This window comes from Loxodonta africana, chromosome 16 (assembly GCF_030014295.1).
Source record: "Loxodonta africana isolate mLoxAfr1 chromosome 16, mLoxAfr1.hap2, whole genome shotgun sequence".
Lineage (NCBI taxonomy): Eukaryota > Metazoa > Chordata > Mammalia > Proboscidea > Elephantidae > Loxodonta > Loxodonta africana.
In genome coordinates, this window is record NC_087357.1 from 57,808,813 (window position 1) to 57,826,740 (window position 17,928).

A 17,928-nucleotide genomic window follows, 5' to 3' on the forward strand; every position below is an offset into this window, starting at 1 on the left:
TTCACGTGTTTAAAAAGAGCCAGGAATTTGCTTCTCAATTATACTGAAAAGCCTTAAAAAAATCACAGAAGATGAAGTCTGAGGTAGTCATCATTTATCTAGATTGTTCTCCAGGTACTTATAATTATCTTCTGCATTGATGACACATTAATGCTTCTTATCAACATCCTAATAAGGCAGCATATTACCAATTTCTGGATTTCTTAGATTTCTAAGACATGACGTAGGCCAATTCATCTTCTTGTCATACTTGCTAGGTTTTCATTTAGTATTACAAGAAAAATGCACTCCAAAGTTTCATTCTACACATGCAGAGGAACTGAGTGGTAGGGTGGTACTCCAAGGCATCAGAGTCAAGATAAAAAAATCAAAACATAAATTGGACAAGATAACAACAACAAACAAACAAAAAGAACACGGAAAAATTCACCTGATTGGCAACTATTATAAAAGTACCTGCCCAGCTGAGTATAATGGGGTCCATATACTTGGGATCAGTATAAGAAATTGGTAGCTATGTTTTTAAACCACCATTTCAGTCTATTAAATAACTTGCAAGAAATCTCTGATTCTAGATATCAATAAGGCTTCACTAGAAGATAATGTACGGAGAAACTCAAGGCCAAAAAGGAAAAACAAAAAACCCACAAAATACAAACAACTATCCTCCCCTGCCCCAAGGCTGTGCTAGCCATGACAATGATCACCCCGGGATTCCAATGCTTCTGCACCTATTACTGTGTTGGGAGTTGTAATAAGGATGCATTTTGGGGGACGCACCAGGATTCTGAGACTCGCTTTCATACCTTTGTTGTTATAGATAGAGATGCGCCATGATCCAAAAGGAATGCGGCTACGTCCTCATGCCCCTCTCGGGCTGCAAGATGAAGTGGGGTGTACCCAGAAGTTGTGGCTGCATTTGGGGATGCTCCTTGCTGCAGCAGCTGTTGTACTATATCTGCCTTCCCCAGTCTGGCTGAAATGTGGAGTGGGGTTTGGTCATCCTAAATGGAAAGGCAGAAATGCAAAGGTGATGAGCTGACAACACAATGGTGCCATTGTAAAAATTCAGAGAATTTTAGCTGCTTGGGATCAGAGGCTACAATCAACTCTTCAATTCAATGCTAAAAATTATTTCATTTATCTTTTTCTTTAAGGTTAAGAAAGGTGGAGATGGTGGAGCTAAGCTCTTTAAATACCCTTGGTATTACCTATCAGTATGAGAACTGTGAAAGGCAGTTCCATCTGTAAACTGTCCATATGACTACCTGGCATAATTTAATTTTTAACCTCTAAAGATTCCTGTTTTGGTAGTCAAGGGAATAGATCCTGGTAAAACACAAATACCTGGGAGGGTTATACTTCCACCAGTTACCAGGCACTCATATAGTATGAATTACTTTATTGGCTCTACCTTCTCAGAGTCACAAAAGAGGGGCCAGTGTAGTGTTGAGCGGATGTGCCCTGTACAAAGGCTTCCAGGCAAGGGGACTAATGGGTGGTGAAAGCTACCCTGCTCTGGCATGGGCTGCATCTTCCAAGAAAGTGTAGGAACACCTTATCAAAATTCACCCCAAATCATGAGGCACTCACCAAGTCCTGTACTCTTAGGCCCTTATCCCCAAGTAGGAGGGGCATCTTCCTAATTTGCCCAAAGATGCCCTATGGGCTAGTGGTGGCTCTCCAGAAAGAAATCCCCTATAGGAATGTGATAGTTTAGGTAAATCCATTAAGAATGGGAGGTTCAGAGAGGAGAGTAGAGCACAGGAAGGGTAGGTAGGATGGGGGTCAAGGTCAAAGCAAGAAGATACATGTAACCAGTAGGAAGCAAAAGAGGAGAGTTGGTGGAGATGCCACAAGAGGGAAGAGAAATACTGGAATCATAAAAAAGATAGATGACAAAGAAAAACCTCATGTACCCCTACCACCACCACCATACATTTACTAAGCACCTACAATGTCCCAGGCTCTGTTCTAGGTACTCCATCTGTATTAATTCATGACTCCTCATAACAACCCTACGAATTACAAATATCATCATCCCCATTTTCTAGATGAAGAAACTGTGTAAGGAAACGTGGCACAGAGATGTTAATTAACTTGCCCAATGTTACACAGCTAGTAAATGGAGGACCAAGATTCAAACCCAAGCAATCTGGCTGAGGCAGTCAGTCTCTGAGCCATCGTTATACACATTGCTCATTAATAAATCATCATTATAATTCCCATCCTCAATTTCAGCTTGTGGGTGAAAACCAGTCCCTATATTTAATGCTTTGTATGTAACTAACAACCCTCATAAAATGGGAGGTTTCTTGTCATCCAGTGTAGACAGAATATATCCTCTCTTAACCATTCTACTTTCTAGAAGCGTTGTGCTTAAGTCATTCTCCTGAGAGTAGGAAGACCTCTGGACCACACCTACATGCTGATTCCTAATCTTTTAGGGATTAACAATGTGCCAAGAACAATTTCTGGCATGAAGTTCTTGTTCTTTTTAATTTTACGGAATGACTCAATGAACAAATATGAAGGTAAGGGTTTGCTCAAAATTTTACTTGAGTAGAAACTTCAGTCACTGGAGTTTGTTCACTATTTTAAGAAAATATTCTTGAAAAAGAACATGTACATGTTTAAAGATTTTATTAAAATCAAGAGTCCCTCCTCCCTCAATAGCAAAACTTTTCATGTATTCCACATACCTTAGCTTTAGCTTCTACCTGAGCTCCGTCTTGTACCAGATACCGCACAACTTCAGCTTGGCCTGATCGAGCTGCCATGTGCAGTGCTGTTTCTCCTCTCTAGGGAACACATGGCATAGTAAATTAACTGCACTTCTGAAGTTAAGTGACATATTTTATTTGAAGAAAGCCTATGATTCGGGTTATTATTTTTTTAAAATAAAAAATAGTTCCAAGGCATTCTATATTGGAAGGCTAGGAAATCAGATACACAAGAATTTCACCTGAGACTGATTCCTGATGCCATGGATTTGGTGTAACCCAAGGGAGGCCTAGTCACCAGCAGTATCAGAACCATTGCTCAATAATCTACAGAGTGTCCTCATTAGGGGTGAAAAGATGATGAGGGTGAAAGTGAGGCACGGCAGGCGGTTACTGCTCAACAGGACAGCCCTGTGTCCTATTTAATCAGGGCAGTTGCTACCTGGCCCCTGTAGAATGCCACCTTAGCTGTGTGGAATGCCAGCCCCAGGATGCTACACCTTCCTATTGTTAAAAAGAAGTGGCACTTTGGATATAGGTATAAAGCTCTCAAGTTTTAAATGTGGACCACAAAGCCAAAACTAAATACAAAACACCGCACAGGTCATATAAATCCACCCGAGGGCCAGACTGGGTCATATAAACAGGCCTGAGGGCCAGACTTCACTTGCAGATGCTGGTTTGCATTCCTTGTGTTATCTAAACAGATCAGTATCCTAGTCTTTGGGCACTATCCCAAGGGGTCATTTTCTTTGCCACTAGACATTTCCTCCCCCGTCCTTTTCAATAAATAGAGTTTACTTCGGAACATTCATTTACTTATTTTAGAGAAAACATGAGTAGATTGAAAAAGTAAAAAGAAGTAATAAGAATTATATATATTCTCTCGTACCAGAAATGAGCACCTTTAAATTGCTTTTATGAAATTAACTTTGCTTTAGAGACCATCTACTTCCGTGGAGCCACAAAGGAAGACACATTTACATGAAACTTGTTATCGTGTTTACTCAAACATGCTGAAAATGTTCTTCAGCATATACCCCAGTGTTTTCTTTATGAAGGAAACCATTCTCTTTCTGGCATTAGTGCCAGGAAAGACTATTGCAGCTGAGAGGCTGGTCTGTTTCTATCTCTTGGGCATGCTGATTTGGCTGCCAGAAAAGTCTTACTGGGGGCCTACCCTCAGGGTGAGAAGCAGGACCTTACAGCTTGCCCTTCCTGTTCTGAATGTTGCTTATTTTATTTTTACTTCTTTAGTGCTCATGAGTCCAATGAATGTTCTTAAGCTTGTGGTCCAGTATGCTAATGTTATTGTGGTGTCAAATTTAAAATCCTATAAAACGATGTCAAATGCCACATGCCTATCTAGGTCGTTAAGTTACTGCTCTGTGCTCTGAAATGTTCTGTGGTTCTGACAGAGCAAAGCTAAATGGGGGGGGCAAGATGCCATCATCTGATAATCTATGAACTCGGAATTTCACAGGTTTGCAATAATATGGTCAAGCACACTAAAGAGAAATTACTTCAAAGTTACTTGAAATAATTTCTTTATGTAGATAATGAACTACCTCCTCGACATGCCTCAGTTCTTACTACTCCTATTTTAGGAAGTCCCTCTAGACAAAGACTTTCCTTTTCAAAGCATAGTATTCACCAGTAATGTACCTGTAAGGTTAATGGACACCATCAGTAAGTTCTAACAATTTGTGGCCAGCTAGTAACTGAACAGATCTTACCTTAGCAGTAAAGGAAACCACAAGTAGTCTCAAACTCTGTCCTTTTAAGTACTCAAATAAAATAGAAATTAATTTAAGTACAATTACAAAATAAGTAGATAAAAGCAACCTTTGCCAGTTTCTTAACTCAGAGTTGGACTTTCTATGTTAAAAGGATACTCACCACATTGGTGGTGTTTGGTGAGGCTCCATGATGCATTAGTTGTGATACGATATTTACATGCCCCATGAAGGCGGCAACATGGATTGGGGTAAGGCCCGACTGGAGGGAGAAGAGGGAAATGTTGGTTTATTGGCTTACTGTGAAAAGGGTTTGTCTGCCTGTCATCCATCTATCCACCCACCCATCCATCCACCCATCCATTTATCTACCTGAACATAACTAGTTTAGTGATCAGATCAGGAGACATCAGGACACTCACCACTGTATCACAGATTCAATAAGGCAGATATCTCAATATATAGTCATCATCTCCCTACAGCTAAATCCGTGATTATGAAAAACCTAAGTCATATCTGGAATTCCTGGGTGGCACAAATGGTTGAATGGTTGACCGCTAGCTAAAAGGTTGGTGAATTGAACCCACCCAGAGGCACCTTGGAAGACAGTCCTGGCAATCTGCGTCCGAAAGGTCACAGCCTTGAAAACCCTACGGCGCAGTTCTACTCTGTTCGGATGGGGTTGCCAAGAATTGGAATCAACCAGATGACAATGTCATATCCATTAAGGAAGAAAGAAGATCATTTCATATATTTTATACAGATTTGTGAAAGAAACTTAGAAAGAAAAAAACTTGAGGATGTATTTTTTTTTTCTTTGCTACAAAATCTTTGTGTGTGTTAAGGGGTGTTATGGGATTACACACACATTTATAAAAATTCGACTTTTATTTCAGATCCTGTTCAGGACTTTAAAAAGAATTTAGGTACACTCAGAATTAACTGGTTATATGGCGTGTGAAACGATAGGGTACCTAACACAAAGCCATTCATTTAATAAATGGACAGATTAGCATCGATAGTTTCAATTATAAAATTTAAAAAATTTATTAGTATTATAAATGAAGAGAATATAATTAAGGCGAATATTGCAGTGGCCCCAAGACCATGTTTGGTTCAAATCCTACATACGCACACATACATACACATACACCCTATAACACTATTTAGTGTAAAGCAAAGTTTGCTGATTCCAGGGTAGTTTGTATCTGATGGGTCCCTGATGGTGAGTTTGGGTAGATAAATAAAAAAGATGATCAAAGTGTCGAGTCAATAATCTTGTTAAGGATTGTGATTTACATGTGCTTTTTATAGGAAACCCTGGTGGCGTAGTGGTTAAGCGCCACGGCTACTAACCAAGAGGCTGGCAGTTTGAATCCGCCAGGTGCTCCTTGGAAACTCTATGGGGCAGCTCTACTCTGCCCTACAGGGTCCCTATGAGTCGGAATCGGCTCGGCAGTGTTTTTTTTTTTAATATGAAATGATTCCATGTTTAATTTCTTTTCTCAGAATTTAATTCAGTTACAATATGAACATTCGGCCAAAAAAAAAATAGAATGGCTAGAAAAAAAAAAACTGTTTTTAAAAGGAGGTGAAAAGGGGTAGCTATTCTCAACAGGAATTAGAGAAATATCAAAAAAAATTATTTAAATGTAATTTTATACAAAAAAAGTGAGGTAGAAAGACAGAAGAGGAAAAATTCTGGCTGTCCAGGGCTCAAATGGTGAGAAGGACTGAGTAAAGTAAGGCGAAAGAGAATTCTGTTACAATTTGGCATCTTTTTCCATCAGTAGGGGGAGTTGTTAGAATGTCCGCAAGGCAAAGCCATCATCTTGGTCTGCACTGACTTTCAAAGCCCTTAGGGAGCCCACGGCCGGCAATAGAACCCTCTTATCGCTGTCCAGCATCTCTGTACGTCTATTTAAACATCTGTCAAAAGTCTACTTTTATTTCAGAATCGAATCTGATCTTTAAAAAGGGTTCCTGTGTATTGAGAATAAACTATTTTATAATTGAAATAACAAGGTACCTAACACAAGGCCATATGTCTGATAAACAGGTCAGTATTAGTATTTTAAATCATTTATCATTAAAACTATGAGCATTATGTCAAGACAAATATTCCATTTGCAAATAAAAAACTGAAGCAAACCAAAAATCATTGAAGTGCACCTTAATTTTTTTGTTTGTTTCAAATGCAGTCTTCACTCACGCATTCAGTAAACTCTTACTGAACGATCTAGTATGGGGCAGGCAATGTGGGTAGAAACACCAGTAAGATCCAGCCCTACTTCAAGGAGTCTGCATCTTCTAGGGAGCAGTGGGAATGGCAGGGTCATAAGTAAGATGACTGGATAAATACTTTGATAGAAAAATGCACAGGATGTGTTGATGGTCCCTAGGAAGAGCGTGTAATCTAGGCCGGGGAGGGAGGAGAGGGTGGGGAGGAAGATGGCCTCAGAGCTGGTCCCGAGGGATGTGCAGGATTAACTGGGCCATGGGGGTGTGGGTGGGGAGCAGGACCCATGAAGGATGCAGAGATACGGATGTGAATGAAAGGGTGTCCAATGTATTAAAGTGCCAATGGCTGGACTCCATGGAGCCTAGAAGCCCAGAGTGCTAGGAGGCGAGGGTAGAGGAGGAGTGGGGGGGTGGAGTTAGTGGGTGGGAGATGAGTCTGGAGGGGAAGATGGATCCAGGCCTGCTTTCCTCTGTTGAAGGCTCAGCCCTCATTCTGATGGATAATTTCCCTGAGTTCTGGTTTGTTCTGTGAAAGAAACAGTTAGGCTTTTACTGACTTAAGCCACCTCTGTGTTTCATTAATTATGTGTTTGAATGCCTAGCAATCTTCACAAACACACTGAGGTTACATTATGCCAGGTTTCTCGGCATTTTTAACGTTTTCAACAGATAATGTGGGGGACCGTCCTGTGCATTGTGGGATGCTTAGCAGGATCCCTGGCCTCTGTCCACTAGATGCCAGTAGTACTCTACAGTTCTAACAACCAAAAATACCTCCAGAAATTGCCAAATGTTTCCTGGAGGGCAAAACTGTCCCTAGTTGAGGACCACTGTGCTACGGGATTTCAAACAAATTATGGTTTCAATGAAGGCACCACTCACCCTTGAGCATGAAACACGTTTGGGGTTCTGTTTCTAGTCATGGTGATGGATCTGCCCTCACCTACCCACAGTCATGTCTGCTGCTGCTAAGGACCAGCAGCCCCATTGGTGAAGGTTCAGAAAGCCTTCCGTGTCAATCAGATGCAGAGTAAAGCATCTGGGAGATGGCACTGGGACCCTGGTTGCTGAGACTGTACTCTCAGAACCTCTGGAAACCCAGAGACCCTATTCCTCTTACCTCGGTTACAGCTTGGATGGATGCACCGTGTTTCAGAAGGAGTTCCATTACTTTAATTCGATTCTTCTTGCAGGCAATATGAAGAGGGGTGAAGCCATTCTGCAAGGAACAAATGCACATATTTGCTTGACTGCTTTCCACTGAAATCCAATTCCACTGTGTGTGGTAAATATTTTTGCTAAAATGATGTGCTGTGAAGACTGGGAAAGGAGCAGGAACAATGTGGTGTTTAACAGGATGTAGATTCTTTTCTGGAAGCAAAGGTAGTCTAGCTGGTCCTAGGAGCCCAAGGTGCACTGGTCATCATGAACAGGTAGTAAATTTTTGTTACACATTAAGGCAAAATGGTCATGCATTCCCTTAGATCTTTTATTCTGGAATTGCCTTTCCCTCCTCTGCCTCATTTCCAACACAGGCTATAAGCAACTGGGCCCAAACATTTGTTCTCACAGTGAAAACATCATCAATGCCTATTTTGTAAAATGTTTTAATTTCTTCTCTAGCTCTAAGATTCAAGTAGGTGCTTACTTCAAGAAAGCAAAAACTTAACCCAAATGCTACTTGAATTATTGGGCTTAACATTTAGTCTAATAAAATAATCTGCTTTTTAACATTACCAACTAAATTGTACTGCCTTATAATTAAGACTGTAGCCCTATTTCAGCCAACAATGGGTAACAATAAAAAACTAGGATCTACTGTAAAAGCTCAGGTCAAAGTCACTGCAGGTGCTCCCATACTGGTTCCCAAGACCTTTTACCTGGACATAGTCCATCTCAGTAAGACTGGCTACAACCTCCTATGTTGTAAAATCTTCTGTCAGAAGAAAACAAGAGAGAAAGAGTCCACACCCTGTTTTTAGACTTTTTTTCTTGGATGGAAAAATGAGTCATGATTGCTAATTTCTTTTCCTCCTTTCTCAGAATTCAAAGATCTGTTTGATATACTGGACAGATTACCAGCTCCTGAAATGCTGCTCTGTTGAAAGCTTTTAGAATTATAATGGCCATGAAAGTGTCTGAGATACAGAGAGCTCCATTCTGAATTTCAGGGCCTGCAGAACACAGAGGCACCTTGGATTCCTTCAGACAGGCTAACACGCCATTTGTAAACGAGCACAGCCCCATGCTAAAAGGGATGATTAGATGACAGTCTTTAACTCAAAATTGCTAGTGAACTCACTTGTTTTCTCTAAAATCTAGTGACTTCTTTTTTCCTAAACATGAGTGACGAATACTTATTCTGAACTAAATTTAACAACTTCCTAAGCTGGGACCATTTATTTTTCCAAAGACAAACACAAATGGAAAACAAGGAACTATCTCTTCAATTTTCCTTCTTGTCTCATAAAATTCTCCTGTTTCTAGTTCTATGGTTGTTTTCTATTGTCATTATAGGATGGATTTCTCTTTCCTCTGCCTTCTTTCCATGCTTCTACCTTCTAGACACCTCCACATAAAATCAGAAATCCCCTTCCGCAGTTTCATAATTTTTGATGCTTTGGAATTTATTCTCTCATTAAATGGAGGCACATAAAATACACATTTAGGCCCATAAAGTCTACACATAACTCAGGTTATGGAATGTCTAAAAAGCAGTGGCAGACAAATCTATAAGCTCTGACCATGTTTGGCTGAATGGCAGACTTTTCAGAGCAAGCAAGTTGCTGCCCTTCTTCTCTCTCAATTTTGTATTCCGTTATCATTTCTATTTCCTTCACTAGAAGAAGGTAAATAAAAATTGAGGCTCTCTTACTGATTACAGTGGAATTACCATCCAGCCTGACCCCATATACATATTTTTAAATGAAGGGAACAATTGCCTGGGACAGGATGTGAATGGTGGCTTTGGGCTGAGTCATGGAGGAAGTTGGGTAGCCCATCAATACTTGGTGAGTAGTAGAAAAAGTCAAATTCATCTTGATGGTGAACGAAACCATAATAAAACTGATAGGTGAGTATGATTAACTAAATGTCTCAATTATGTATTCACTCTTTCATCCTAAAACAAGACAATAAATTTTTATTCCAATAGTCTGATATGGGAAAATTACTTTTCCTGGAAGTTCTATTGTACTTTAAGTATTTTAAAATAACAATTTCGTGGTCTAATGGGTATTGGCATGAGTTTACTGCTGAGAAATCCGAAGTATAGTGGAGCCGAGGGATTTATTCTAGGTTAAAAGAGCAAATCATTTGAGGAGTTAAGAGTAGAAACTAGAACCAAATTTTGATTTGTATCAGTAGGAAAAGGAGGCACTATTTCATTAACTTACATGATCAACAATATGAAATTTCAGCTCACAAATTCTTAGACCTCTTAAAAGTTTTTGATTGTTTTGACTAATGTTTTTAGGTCTCAGGAAAAAAAAAAAACAAAACAACTTTTCATTCCCATAATTATAACTTTACTGATAATAATATGAGGTTGACCACTCTGGTCTTCTTAAAATTGTATAGTCTTTATGTTTCATTTATGGAAGAGACTCACTAGTATGACCATAGTTAATGACTTACCTCAATCAACCCATACATACCAGTAATAGGTCTTGTAGATTTCCAGAGGATATTTGAAAAAATTGACAAAAGTTATACTTTATTTAACTAGCATCTTCCATTTTTACCTTCTCAAGAGAAATCCCTTCAGATGCACGGGTAGCATGTAGTCAACAAGCCAACTCAGACTGGGCTTATTGGCTGAGCCACTCACCAGGGCTTTGGCATTGGGATTAGCTTTCTTGTCCAAGAGAACCTTGGCAACTTTATAATGGCCACAGTGGGCAGCCACATGCAGGGCGGTTAGGTAATCATTGGTGACGTCGTCCACAGGCACGTTATGCTGGAGGAGAAGCTGGACACAGTTTAGATGATCCCCTTGTGTGGCCATATGCAATGGAGACAATCCATTCTGGAACACATAAGGAAATACGAATTTATTGGTTCAACTTTTAATCACAAATGTGCCAAACACAAAGTTCAAATATGAACAGACGAAAACTCTAATTTTTCATATAAAATGCCTTTTATTTTTAAAACACTCTGATAAATGTTTTGAATTACAGTCACTTGTAAAATTGGCCCTCCCACTTCTTTCAATCCATAACAAATTGCCAAGGATAATTTCTTTTTCTGATTTACAAATAGTGTGTATTGAGCTATTATTAATAAGGGCTACTATTTACTGAGGATTCTCTGGGTGGCATGAGCAGCTCAGTGCTTGGGTACTAACCGAAAGGTTGATGGTTCTGATTCACCTACAGGTACCTTGGAAGAAAGGCCTGGTGATTTACTTCTAAGAATTTAGAGCCACTAAAAACTCTATGCACAGTTATGCTCTAAACACATGGGGTCACCATGAGTCAGAATTGACTTGATGGCAACTGGTTGGCTTTTGGTTATAATTTACAAAATTTCAATGAATTGGAATTCTGAAGACTGAAAAGGATAAAAAAAAAAAATAAAGGCAGGAGCAGATTTGTGTTGATTAGATTGATATTCATTTTGTCTTTAAACATTACTAATGCTTGGTATTGAATAATACATTGATTCAACTAAAAAAAAAATTCTGACTACAACACATTTCATCTCACATCAGTGCAGAAAGGAAAATGTTTTCCTTTTCCATCAGTCTGGTGCCCCCATGTGTCTGCGATGAGGAAAGGCAAGGCACTGACCAGCTCATTAATTAACCTTTGCCTAAGTTAAATCAACTGGGTTCAATGACAGTTAATCACATGCAATCAGAAATGAATGAAACATTAATTTAAAGAGCTGAGGGACGAGATGAATGAGGTCAAGATAAATGAAACCTTAAAAAAGGTTAGAATGACATTTAGCATTCAATGCATGTTTCCTAAGGATGGTGGCAAAGCAAGGTATTAAAACGTCAGTCTTTTTAAGCATACCGCTTTTAACTATGATGGCAGAGTGAGGGAGTATGGAATGTTCCCAGAGAACCCAATTTTTAAGAGCATCTTTATTAATTATTGTAACCTAATTTATCATGTTTTGGGAAAAGAAAGTAATTTGACTGCAAATTCAGTTTCCAAAAATGTTGTCGTCAATGAACTTGTAAAATAAAGATACATTAAATATGTGCTGATAAGACAGGTATTTTTGAATACTCTGGGCCAAGTTATTTCCCCCTAAGTTACCTATGAATGACATAAAAGAGGAGTTCAAGATTAAAAATAAATAATAAATAAGCTTTTCTTTAGCCACTCTCATGGCATTATTTTTTTTTCTTAATACTTCTTTTTTTATTGTGCTTTAAGTGAAAGTTTACAATTCAAGTCAGTTTCTCATACAAAAACACATTATTTGACCCTAGTTGCTTTCCCTACAATGTGACAGCATACTCCTTCTCTCCACCCTGAATTCCCCGTGTCCATTCAGCCAGCTCCTGTCCCCCTCTGCCTTCTCATCTCACCTCCAGACAGGAGCTGCCCACATAGTCTCATGTGTTTACTTGAGCTAAGAAGCAGACTCCTCACCAGTATCATTTTATGTCTTACAGTCCAGTCTAATCTCTGTCTGAAGAGTTGGCTTCGGGAATGGTTTTAGTTTTGGGCTAGCAGAGACTCCACGGGCCATGACCTCTGAGGGTCTGTCCAGTCTCAATCAGACCATTAAGTCTGGTCTTTTTACTACAATTTGAGGTCTGCATCCCACTTTTCTCCTGCTCTGTCAGGGATTCTCTGTTGTGTTCCCTGTTAGGGCAGTCATTGGTGGTAGCCAGGTACCATCTATCTCACAGCATTATTAATGCACTGCCTTATATTTCAACTATTTGTGTTCCTTGAAGGCAAGAGGTCCTTGGTTATTATCTCCTCATATTTCCCAGCAGAGAGCCTTATACATGCAGACAGAGCTCAATAAATATTTATATGATGTAAATACCTCATACATTGTCAATCAAGATATTTCTGTTTAAAAAATTCTCCTCAAACATTTTGAACCAAAGTAGACATGAAGGTGCAACAAAGGGTGGGCACGTTTCCCATTTGAGATACTACCGCCCATGAGCATATGCACTGATTTACTTCCTGCCAAAACATTCCTTTGCTTTGATACCATCTTAGAGGGAAACACAAAGTAAACAAAGAAACAAAATCTGAGAGAACAAAACCCGAGAAAACAAAATCTGAGGGAAAAATAGAAATGAGAGGCAGTATCAATAAAAGAAGGAAATTCTCTAATACACAAAATAAGGAAACCTGAGTGGGAGACTTAAGTCCTTGAGGAAGGACAAGAAGAGTAAAGGAAAGATCATCCGTCTCATGGAGAGGGGTCTTATTACATATGGTGCCCTCATCATGCTGAAAGTATGGATGCAGTGTGACGAGTTCCTGAGTTCAGTAAGATGAAAGTTCTCAAGAACTGGATAGATTGTTTTAAAGCCAGGAACACATGCATTCACTTAATAGTCACCAAGAAATATTTATTGAATGCCTCCTATGTGATGGGCATAGTTCTAGGTACTTGGGGCACTGCACTCAACAAGACAACATTCCTGCTTTCATTCTACTCAAGAATGCCAGGCACCAAACAAGTAAACAAGCCAAGAGATAATTTCAAGATAGCGTTGAGAGTTCTGAAGGAAATTAAATATGGTCAAATGATAGTGGCTTCAGGGGGCGGTGATGGAGTGGAAGGGGTGGGTATTCATAAAACAACTCTCTGAGAAGAAGACATTTGAACAGAGAAATGGTGATGAGGGACCTCAGAGGTCCCAGACCAAACTGAGATAACAGAAAGTGAGAACAAGCTTGGTGTAATTTAGGAAATGAAAAAAGGCTGGTTGGCTGGAAGATCATGAACAAGGAGCAGAACAGGAGGAGATGAGGCACAGAAGCAGTCAGCTGCTGGTAAGGAGTTATTCTCAGTGCAGAGGGAAACATCTCGTTACACATAGTAGTAGAACATGTGTGTTTATCCTCATCCTCTCCCAAAAAACCCACTAAAAACCAGCAAAGGAATTTAAAAGGTAAAATACACAATGAAATGGACACAAACACCAGGAAAGGAAACAAAAACAGATAACAGATGTCTACAAATTTTAGAATAGAAAAAGAGAATTTAAATGTAGTAACTAATCTAGCAGAAGACAGACGAATGAAAGTTAAGGATCTGTGGCACACTGAAAAGTGTGTAACAACTGGCTCTTGAAATAAGGAAAGCCCTGATGTGTGGCATTTGCCAATTCTGTGATGCAAATACTCCCACTAGGACCAATTTCAACCTACCAATGTGCTTTACTGAACATGGAATTGAAAAGAGATGTACACATTTGGCTCTTGTGAGTCTATATGATCTGGCTCCAGCATACTACTTGGTACAAGAAATAAAGGCAAACTAATGAGCCTCTGAAGTCCCAAAAGGTAGGCAATATGGGGAACTAGTACCTTGAAGGTAAAGATAAGGCTTTGGGCTGAAAACAGAATCAGTCAAAGCCTAGGTATAAAGCTGTTAGGTGTCTCTAGCCCCTTCCCAGTCTAGCAAAGACAATGACTGCTGTCTTCTACCCTGCAGGAAACTGGAAATTTAGCCTCTGGAGAGGTTGAACCAGAGAGAATCTGCACCCAGGAAACCAGGATAGTTGTAAAGACCTGAACTGAGAAGACATGATCAGGGGAAAAAAAAAGGGACTGAGTATTGGTTAGAAGTATGGTTTCTGGAGCTAGACTGAATGGGTACAAATCTTTTTCTGCCACAAGCTGAGATCTCTTTAGAAAGTTACTTTATCTCTTTGGGTTTCAATTTCATCAATTAAAAGGAGGTAATAATAATAATCATAATAGTACCTCAAAGAGTTATTGTGAAGATTAAATGAGTTAATATATGTAAAGTGCCTAGAGCCTGGTATGTAGGTAGCACTCATTATGTAGATATTAGTTACCATCTTGGTAACTCAAGTATGCGAAGAGGACAGGGAGGCTGACAGGTCCCTTTCCTTTACCTGACTCAGGATGTATTCATACAGGTGTAGTCTCTAAAAGGTTTGAAGAGTCTTCTATCAAAAAACTGAACTGCCCAGAGGAAAGGCAACAAATTCTGACGTTAGAGGACCCCTCTGACTCACCAACCTGATCAATAAGCCCTGCCTGTGTTCTCACAAAGCTTCCACTCACATTTATGTCCACGTATAGACATTTGAGGAAAGCCTCCAAGATGAATGACAAGGTCAAGGCAAACAAAGAGGCAAAAGGAAATCTGAGGAAATATATGAGAGGCAGAAGAAAGTTAAATTAAAAAAAAAAAAACCTTGACAATTCTCAGGAAGGTAATAAAAGACGTATCGATAAAACAAGAACAGGATACTTTAAGAGGCTCTCAGAACAAAAAAGTATTCTTCAAAATTAAAAACCCAGAAGGAAAAAAAATCAAGGAAATCTCCCAGAAAAAGAACAAATAGATAATGAAATGAGCAAGGGGAGACAAAAGATGAGACAACCCAAGAGTAAAACCCATAAGATCTGACAACCAATTAACAGGAGTTTCATTAAAAAAATGGAGGTGAGTAAATTGTCAAAGAAATAATACTGACAGTTGAATCTCATAGAATATTCAGCTAGTGAAAGAAAAAAAGACCACATTACAGCACCTCAATATGAAATATCAGATTACCAGGGCTGAAGGGAAGAGCATATGTGATTACAAAGGGGCAAAAGGCCAAGGTGTCATCACATACAATGAAAAATTTGCAGGACGCAGCAAAATGACTGCATAATTCTGTTCAATAATACTTCCAATGGCTTACCAATACAAACCCTGCATTTCAAATGAGTGACAGAATTGTTCAGGTGACACTGATCCTGTGCAGCCTTCACTAGAGTTATTGAGGAGGCACTGATCAGAATACAAACAGAAATAATACAGGCTTTCTTTGTTTTCATAATGTTTAGCAGGTAAGGCTCTTTACAAAGCTTAATATAGCCTCTAAAAATCACTGGTTTAATAAAAACCGTAATGACTAGCATGTAGTTTGAATGTTCCAAATTTCATTCTAAAATATTCTCTTTTCAAATAGTGTCAGTTGGTTTTAGCTTAAAAAAAAAAAAAAATCCAAGATACTTAGTAAAACATTAACTTTTTTCCAGGTAATCATCATGTATGCCTTTCAGATGTGTCAATTTTTCCAAAGGCTCAATCAAGATTCAATTTTTCCAAAGTTTCCAGTTTTTATCAGCTAAATAATAGCTTTGGCCAATTTAATAGTCTATGAACTCTCAAGAAACAAACTGAGGGCTAGAGTAAGAAAGCTAGCACCCAGAACTTAGAGCATCTAGATCTTTCAGTCTTTCCCCAACAAGCAATCACTTCTGAGTGTAAACATTCCATTGAGTAAAATCAAACAGTAAGTGTTCCTAAAACAAAACAAAAACTACAAAACACACACACACAACTTTGTGGTATATACCTTACCCATAAAGACTTCATTAATCCAAACTTATTTTAATTGCTAAATTAAAATGATGTCATTTTCAATGTGATTTCAACAAGACCCTGAGTTAAATAAAAAGTAAAAGGATTCAAAGCTAAACACTTAAAAAAAAAAAAAAAATAGTCTACCCAAAAACTCAGTGCTGACGAGTCGATTCCGACTCATAGCGACCCCATAAGACAGAGTAGAACTGCCCCATAGAGTTTCCAAGGAGCACCTGGCGGATTTGAACTGCCGACCCCTTGGTTAGCAGCCGTAGCACTTAACCACTACGCCACCAGGGTTTCCAAATATAGTCTAGTGTTCAAAGATCCAGGAAGAAATCACCTTGGTTTTTGAAAGAATGGGGGCAGCTCGATCAAGCAGCATCTCCACCACCTGCTCATGACCACTCCTTGCTCCACAGTGTAGCGGCGTCAGACCATCCTGTTGAACAAAATCAACATCTTCTATCAGATTGCGTGGTAAATTCTAGAACTGCAGTATATTTCTGCAAGAATCAACACAGCATCCAACATCCCTTACAGCAGTGAGCTTCAAACATTTCTTCATATATCTCTAAAATAATTTCATATTTTTAAGTTGAAAACTACATTTTTTCATACGTTGAAGTAGTTTCAAAATGTGTCATTTCTCACACATCAGAATATTGATGTTTAAAAATATCACAGTTCCATTACACTTTTGAATATATCCAACAGAATCGAAACACTATAGTGTTTGATATCCACCATTTAAGAAATACATGAGAAAAACTTTAAAATAGGAACCTGTAATAGAATTTTTACATTGTTTCTTTTTCTTCCTGCATTTCTATCGTATTCTATCCCCCCGTGTAATTTTATCTTAATGTAACTTTTTGCTTCTATTGATTACCATATCATATTTATTTGCCACAACATTATGTAAAGTTAAATTTAAGAAAGATGTAAAGGTTTCCTGAGTACATAAGCCTCTTAAGTCTCAAAATAAACCTTCTGATCAGAATTAGAATTATTTGGACACGACTGATCAAAGCAACAAAAAATATTACTTTTTTATTATTAAACAAGTGCAAAATTTATTAACTAACTTAGTTCCACAACTAGTTCATTTATCCATTAATGAATACTACTTATTGTTAGAATGAGGCCAGATTTAGCACCAATACAACCCAAAAACCAAACCACTACCATCCAGTCGATTCTAACTAATGGCAACCCCATAGGACAGAGTAGAATTGTCCCATAGAGTTTCCGAGGCTATAAATATGGAAACAGGTGTCACATCTAAATAGATGGACTTTTGTTAGAGCAGTATTACTAATTCTCTGAACTCCTTCTGAGTTATATGCCAACAATCACTTAATAGTCTTTTGCCAAAAATTCTTTTCAATGATCTATCATAGGACAACTTGATCAAGTCCTTCATCTCTTGTTGAAAGCAATGGACTTAAAACCATGTGAGGCAGAAGGATTTGTTACCCAATCATTTGAGTCTTGCAGTTTTCATCACAAACACCAATATTTTAACACCCCCTCCCCCAAGGATGTTTTTGCATCCTGGGGCCATGTAGGTGAGAGTTAGACTGTTTTTTAGGATGGAGATGGGGGTTGGGAGTAGGGAGGACTACTGTTAAAGGTGTAAAGATGAAAACATAAACCTTCCAAACTTGCTGAAGCCTGAA

At 38.8% G+C, this 17,928-nt stretch overlaps 1 protein-coding gene across 1 annotated transcript in view; it reads right to left on the bottom strand.

The window, feature by feature from the left end:
• Positions 1-17,928, bottom strand: part of ANK3 (ankyrin 3) — a 713,581-nt gene that overhangs the window by 146,767 nt on the left and 548,886 nt on the right. The window contains exons 10-15 of the mRNA XM_064269618.1: positions 16,590-16,688; positions 10,530-10,727; positions 7,821-7,919; positions 4,623-4,721; positions 2,703-2,801; positions 807-1,004 (exon numbers count right to left, since the gene is read on the bottom strand). Coding sequence (XP_064125688.1) covers positions 807-1,004; positions 2,703-2,801; positions 4,623-4,721; positions 7,821-7,919; positions 10,530-10,727; positions 16,590-16,688 — 792 coding nt within the window. The remainder of the gene's footprint in view (positions 1-806; positions 1,005-2,702; positions 2,802-4,622; positions 4,722-7,820; positions 7,920-10,529; positions 10,728-16,589; positions 16,689-17,928) is intronic.